Source organism: Phalaenopsis equestris, unplaced genomic scaffold (assembly GCF_001263595.1).
Source record: "Phalaenopsis equestris unplaced genomic scaffold, ASM126359v1 Scaffold000263, whole genome shotgun sequence".
NCBI classification, from domain to species: domain Eukaryota; kingdom Viridiplantae; phylum Streptophyta; class Magnoliopsida; order Asparagales; family Orchidaceae; genus Phalaenopsis; species Phalaenopsis equestris.
This window is the reverse complement of record NW_018164705.1, coordinates 435,641-443,228: the sequence shown is the minus strand read 5'-3', so window position 1 is coordinate 443,228 and position 7,588 is coordinate 435,641. Positions and strand designations below refer to the sequence as shown.

The 7,588-nt window shown below is 32.9% G+C and overlaps 1 protein-coding gene across 2 annotated transcripts in view; it reads left to right on the top strand.

Moving 5' to 3' along the window:
• The first annotated feature begins 706 nt into the window (after positions 1–706).
• The window catches only part of LOC110024617 (probable LRR receptor-like serine/threonine-protein kinase At1g56140), an 8,697-nt gene continuing 1,815 nt past the window's right edge, over positions 707–7,588 (top strand). The window contains exons 1-3 of one of the 2 annotated variants that reach the window (XM_020724688.1): positions 707–1,233; positions 6,894–7,100; positions 7,190–7,311. In XM_020724688.1, coding sequence (XP_020580347.1) covers positions 6,947–7,100; positions 7,190–7,311 — 276 coding nt within the window. In that variant the 5' untranslated portion in view covers positions 707–1,233; positions 6,894–6,946. Of the gene's footprint in view, positions 1,234–1,898; positions 1,945–6,893; positions 7,101–7,189; positions 7,312–7,588 lie in introns of those variants that run through there. The other variant, XM_020724689.1, reaches the window with a different exon arrangement.

The following is a 7,588-nucleotide window of genomic DNA, read 5'->3' as shown; positions in this document are numbered from 1 at the left end:
TACCATAAAGTGATATTGGCGTGCAATCACTGAACATTTGAGCTTGAGGCTGTTTTGGGTATTGAAGTTATAATAGAGTGCTAAACATGATTAGGAAGCTTGGAATTGTCAAAGAGGTATTTTAAAGTCTAAATATAAGAAGGGCTAGTAATGCCCCAAGTTTTTTTGAAGAAATTTGAAGTAAGACCATCAAGTCCAAGGACTTTGTCAGAGCCAATCATTAAGAACATGTTCTCAAAATTTCCCCCCAAAAAAACTTGTTGTTTGACGCCTAAGTCCATGTTGAAGACAATAAAGTATCAATAAGGTAGCACGAAGGAAATGGTCCAAATCAGTTTGATTTAGGGTTATTAAAGATAATGTAGGTTATTACATTTGCAAGCATTCTTTCACTTTCAGGATAAATATTAATCTACATATAACCATCAACATAACATTTAAATTAGCCCCCCTATATTAAAGGATTTACATACATATCATATAATTTTTATATTTTTATATATCTAGCACTCAAACTTTAATATTTATTTATATAATATAAATATTTAATATCACATAAAAAGTATCACAAATATTATTTTTTTTCTAAAAAGACAACTTTTCAACTCATATATTTTGAGATGATTTCAACATAATAGGATTATATAAAATAATATGAAGTTTTACAAATATATTTTTCAATACAAGCAACCTGAAGTAATGTTAGAGCCTCAGTGTCAGCATAGAATTTGCCAAACCACGGCTCGGCATGAAGTTCCGGCACTCCGAGCCCTAGAAATATCTACTTCGCTCTCGGGCTTGGCATGGATCTCTGCTTTCACCGACCAAGTCCGCCATGGAAACCTAAAGTTTCAGGAGTAAGGTCACGAAGAATAAACAAGAAGACAAAAGAAAACGACAGGATATGAGCTGTGCGGAGCCGATGCACACAAATAGACTTGTTCCACTTCTCCCCATCTCCGCCTCTTGGAAAACATTTCGAGTTTTCAACCTTCTTTGTTTATATCGATGGCTTTGGATTTACCGGCATTCTTTATGCCCCCATACGGACTTGGTTCCAGAACTCCGATTTCCGACCCACAGATTAACAAATATAGGGCACAGATTAACAAATATAGGGGGTAAAAGACTAGGCGAAGAGGAGAGACGAAAGAAGGGTGTATTCAATCATTCTTGAAACTGTTTGAAAAAGGGAAGATAGAGGGCATTATATTGTTCGGCAAACGCTTTACGGTATGCTCTCCTTCTCAGTATTTTCTTGGCTGCAATTCTTTTATGATTCTCAAAATCCTGCTAAAGAGAAACAGAATTCTCATCATTAAAACGATTGAGCGTTTTTTTTTAATTTTTTATTTTTTGTTGCCATTTTCTGTCATATGCAATTGAATTTCAGTGAGTAATCCTGTTTGTTGCTTGATCAGAAAGAGCAAGAGAGAGAGAAAGAATAGAATAAGCTTAGAAGATGCTGTGTAGTTCTTTATCAGGATTAGATTCGTTGTTGTTATCTTGGTATCAACTTTGTCTCTTGTTATAACAAAGGAGGGCTGCAAAATCAAGTCGTTTGTGGATCAAGAAAGTCTCAGATTATGTTTTATTTATCATCATCCCTATCTTCAATAACGTTGATCCAACTGTTTGGGGTTTGTTTTATAGCTCCTCATTCTCAATTTCTTTATTTAAATTCTTATGCTAGAAACATCAGAAATTCAGACAACAGTAACTGTCATCTTCCATATTGCGTATGAGTTTTTGAACCTGTTCATCTTCATTTTAGCCTGATTGATATTATAAAGAGATTTTTGTTTTGTTTTGGTGCTAGTTTCAGACACAAGCGAAAAGGAAAAGAAAATAACAGTTTTCCTTAAGTACACAACAATTTGAAGGAAAAGTAGAGAAATGCATATAAAGCTTCTTGAAAGCAGAAGGTGCTGTATAGGATATTAGGTCTGATATTGATTTCTCCAATATATTTATATCAATTTTGGTATTCCTTCAAAAAGAAATGTTGCGACGATCTTTGAGAAAATCATGAAATTCTTGGTTTCCATATTCTTGAATTTGGCTCCATTTCATCTGTTTTTTTCTGTAATTTAAACAATATTTAGTTTTATGATACCAGAAATTAGTACAGAATTAGGGCAACCAATGCCACCACCATGTTGACCGGTAGATCCTGTTGTAGTTGTTTCGCTTCATAATGTTTTCTTCCATCCTAGTTGCCATTATATTACTTAAAAGCTGACAAAAGCCATCTGCCCATAGAAAGGGGATAAAATAGTGTGCAATGGTATAATTGTACATAAATGCAAAACATTTCTCCTAATGATAAACATAAGAAAATCATTGATTGGTGATAGTGTGGAAGCGCAGAAAATACCATAAGCCTATGCAGACATTTGCAAATTCCATTTTCTAATATAGGCATAAATTGTTTGGGGCATTTACATACGTACCGCCCAATTCCTATGTATTTACATATCTAGCACCTGAACTTTGCTTTTTCGATTTACACCACCAAAATCTTTCATATCACATAAAAGATACCACTATTTCAACTTATAAAAAGTGAAATAGAGCTTTTCATGCATAGGTAAGTTGGCCACATATGTAAAAATTGAAGTTTAGGCGTTATGTATGTATATACATAAGAATTAAGTGGTATGCATGTAAATCTTACATTGTTTTACCAGTTCAGGATCATCTCAACAAATGTCTTCCTATGTTGATTAATGCTTACAATTACTAATAAAATCCAATTTGATCATTGTTGACCCATATTCCACAAGATGAGTCGATCAAACATGATGTGAATTACGAATGATAAATGCGATGTCATGCCATTTAAGGTCAAAATGCCTTGATCATGTTCAAGGTCACTTGAAACATCGCCTATTCATAGGATGGACTTTGTCAATGTATTTGGATGCCAAAATTGCCCACTTAGGTAGGGAGCTTTCAACGAAGATGACAGACAACAAATGTGACAAAACATGGTCGAGCCTAAGTTGTTTCGATCATTATCGAAACTGCTTAAATGATGCGCATATATTAAGTGGACTACAACAATGAGTTCAGAGCATCAAATTTATGCAAAAGGAGATATTCCAGGATCAAAATGACTATGCACGGAAAAAATAATGGATTGTCGGCACGACGCACTTTGTATGGAATTGAATTGCTTTGATGTTCACCAAAACTGTTCAAGCGATATGCAATTATAAAATGGATTGGGTTGACTGCGTTTGAGATTTTAAAATTGCCCATAATTAACAGCCAAATTGTTTGAATTCCACACATAAATTGCCGACACAAAATTTGAGACAATGATATGAATTGAAAGTACACAAAAAATGAGAAAATGTGCAATGATGAATACCTTGATTCAATTTTATATTTATCACTAAATTAAATCAATATATATATATATATATATATATATATGTGCTTGCATGTGCCTCCCATATTCTTGTCAAAATCTCCAAATTTCTCATCCATTCTCAATGCCTTGTCAGATCTCATTTTTCCTCATTTCAAATCATATAGTCCTATGCCTCCCTTTTGGCACACACAAAACACGGACACCTGCCACCATCTACACAAGAAGTTATCTTTCCTCTTCTCCCCTCTATGTCCAGCCCCGCTTTTCCTTCACATAAGAAAAATCTGTTTTTAAGTACTCGTTCACATTATTCCAACATGGTAGAAAAATCTTATATTTGTTTCGCATTGTTCTTGAAGTCGTACGCATGCTTAGTGAAGTGCGTTGAGTTAAAAGAAAGTTGGTTGCGATGTTTAATGAAACCAACTATGCATGCCTGTTTAAGCTTGGTGGTAAGACCTTGTTTTGCCGAATGCCGATGCATTCCATTCTGTGGAGATGATCTTGGGAGTTTGTTGAAAATTTGATTGAATACATCTTAAAAGGAACCACAAAAATGAACCAGTTGGATCCAAATATAATCTAATATAAGTATAAACCAAAAACTAATGATAAAATAAATGTTTAAAGTATTTTAAGAATTATTTGAACTAGACATAATTGAATACAAATAGAATTTTCACTATACTTACATGAAACTTGATAGCTCATCGCTCGTTTATGAGCACAAATGAAATTTGTAAGAAACTCATTTAGTCGCTAATGAGCATAAATTGTACCTTTTATTAAACAATTGAATTCCATTGTAAGTCTCACAAAATGACATGGGAAAGCCACACAGACTTTGCAATAAAGTTGGAAGTTTGTTTTCGAACATGAGCAAAACATACAATAGGCTTGTGGTGAAGTTAATTGATTGTCTGCGAGCATGAATAGAAGCCACTCAATTCAACGGTAAAGTCAATAAATTATCAACTACGTGTAAAGGAAATTATGCCTTCTCAGTCACAAAATTAAATCTTAGAACATTTAACACACTACTTAATCCACAACGCATGCATACAAATAAATAAAATGCGTGATTTTTTTATTTATTTTTAACTATTTATTTTTTGACAGAAGGTGTGATTTGAAGTTCATAAAGTGAAATATTTTCATGTGTCCTAAATTGCAAATTACCCATGCAAATAACTAAATTTAGATTCTTTATGGCTCGCACGAATTTTGTAATGCAATATTTCAATTCAAACACAATATTTGAATTCGTTAAAGTATCTTGAAAAATTGATCAAGATGCATGCACTTCTACGCTAAATACCCATATGTGGTCCATTGATAAGTTTTAATTCTTAAATTTAAATGTCTAATAATGTTTTGTAGTTTAAAAATACGGTTAAGTTCAACTCTAATTCGCTTCAAGAAATGTGCAATTATAGTTTTTTTTCTCAAAATTAAATTAAAAAGCATTAATTTACACACAATCTTAAGCGGTCGTCTTGTCTATAAGTTTCACCATAAGTTAGATTGATTCTATTCCTAATAAGTATGAGTTCATAGGTACTAAGCCTACCTTTTTTTTTTTCATATAAGGATTGAAATTGATAAGACGGAACATCTATCTTGGCTACTTTAATTCTCCTAAGGATTGGAATTGACAAGACCGAACCATTACTGAGCTAGTTCGATCGTCTTCCTTGCAAGAACTGGAGTTGACATGACTGCCGCTTTAATGACATTCGATAAATTTTGTTAAATTTTAAATATGAATAATCAAATAATTAATTTCTCGTTGATGATTGCGTTAATGGTGAATCTTAACTGGATGGGTTTATTTAAACTCTAAAAATATAAAATAAAAAAAAAATTATAAAATTCTATAAATGTTTAAATTAAATTTGTCATTAAAACTCAGAATAATACACATCCACTATTAACAATCGTTTATCAAGATTGAGAAATTTGACGTACCCTAAATTCATTATGAGCGAATGCCATATCAAACATATTATTACATTCATACTTAAAACAATCAGCACCAGTAATAACATGGCTGGAGTTTCGGGCCTGTATGGTTTGGTTAATTGGTTCCACAAAACATGGCTAAAATTAGAACCCTCTGATTAGATGATTTGACCTATAGGCCTCACTATATTATGGCATAATTATAGCCCATATGTTTTCGAATCACTTTTTGCCTTTTGAGTTATAAATCATAGTGCATATTGATAGAGCACAAGACTCTCTAAAAATTTTGGTCGAATTGAGTTTGTCCCCTTAATTAAATATCCATCCCAGGTTTACAGGATCTTTTTGGACGAGATAACTCATGATTGCTAACAATAACTATTGTGTCAAGTTGGGTCAACTATCTCTTACAACTAGACATACCACGGTCTATGACAACTCGAGGGAGGAAACTATTAGACTTGACTTGGTTCATCATCATTCTCCTCATCATCAGCTTTAGGCTGATCACAGTTATACATTTTATCATCTAAAATTTAAGTTTATTGCTACTGTATGTTGAGTCTAAATACTTATCATCTAATGATTAAGCTTAATCAATAGTGCTCTCCCGTTATCGGGAGGTGTAATTAATCATATAAGCTTGCGCGTATGGGAGTTCTCGAACCCCAAATCTTAAAGTCGTCACAAAAAGGGGACAAAATCATTGGTTAGGGTCTTATCAATTGGCTCATCTGCCTTTTGAAAAATTGATCTAGATTCTTAGATAAAACTCTCATTTATCTTTGAGCGAGTCCAGAGCTTGAATTTTTTGGCGCCCACAATAACTAAATTGGATTCATCGGCTGCCGAAAGTAATTTGGATGAACTATTCTTTGATCAACCGTGTTTCATGTTGAATTATCAAAATGCTTGCCAAAAGTGAGATCCTATTATGTGGTTTTTAAAAGGAATTTAGCATCTTATTTTTTATTAGGAAAGGAACCCTCATAATAGATTCAAGCTAGAAAGAAAGATTTGTGGTTCATTCCCTTCGGAATTTGAAAAAAAATGCTGTGATGAATTATTCTGCTCAAAATTCTCTTATATTCCATCTTGTTAGTGAAACTAATGTGTTAAACTATGTAGTCTAAGATGTCTTCTTTTGTTCTCTTCCATCATTATTTTAGCCTTTTCCCAACTATGAGAGGTGGATCTTTTTTCCCTTTATAATTTTTTAAAGATACTCTAGTTTTACATGCATTTGTAAACTAACTATTAACAAAGCACATCTAGTTCAATTAGGTAGCACAAATGCTAATGTCTCTCTACAAGGAATGAACTTATTATTCTTAATTTATGGACTTTCTTTCGAACCTCCTTATTCCCAACTTGTGCGTAGATACCATCTCAAAACAAGCTTTAATCTTCTTATCAAGCAGGGAGATGGGAAAATTAGATTTTATTATGTTATGTTCAGTTTAGTATGATTGTAATTTTATTGTGTTTAATAGCATTTATCACTAGTTTTTACCTCAAAAGAGTTGCTCTTTTCTTTGTACTTCTGCAGCTCTCTCTCCGTCACTATCTGAAACATCTGCTGAGATAAATGCTAAAACACCAATGAATGCATCGTCAGCCTTCTTCCTAAGCAGTGTACTAGTTCTTCTTATTGTGTCGGTTCTCTTTGCTGTTTTATGGAGGCATAGAAAGCGTACACTAATGAACATATGGAGAGCTAAAAGATTCTCAACCAATGATCCTTATGTTCTTCCTGGTTAGTACCATAGATCCTTGAAATCCATTCACGAATCAAAATTCTTCTCAAATACATGTATTTTTTTCTTATAATTACTGCAATTACAGAAAATTTCAGCAATAATCTTCGAACAATCTGTCATTTTGACTATCACACTCTCAAAAGAGCAACGGGAAACTTCAATCCAAAAAACCAACTTGGAAAAGGAGGATTTGGACCAGTCTACCAGGTATATTTTATTGGAGAAGGAATCACTCACGTAATTTTTCGGAGTTTGTTTAAGGTGTATGATATGTTTAAAAATAACATAAATTCTGTCTCTTCTTATAAGAGGTTAAGGATCTAACTTATTATTGCCCATATATATTAAGAGGATTTGGTTTTAGTTAATATTTAATGAAGATTAACAAATATTTACTATTCAAAATTCCATTTATTAGTATAAGAACAAATATTTTCACCACAGAAGGATAGTGGGTTGTTTGAATCGTCCCAAAAATACATTT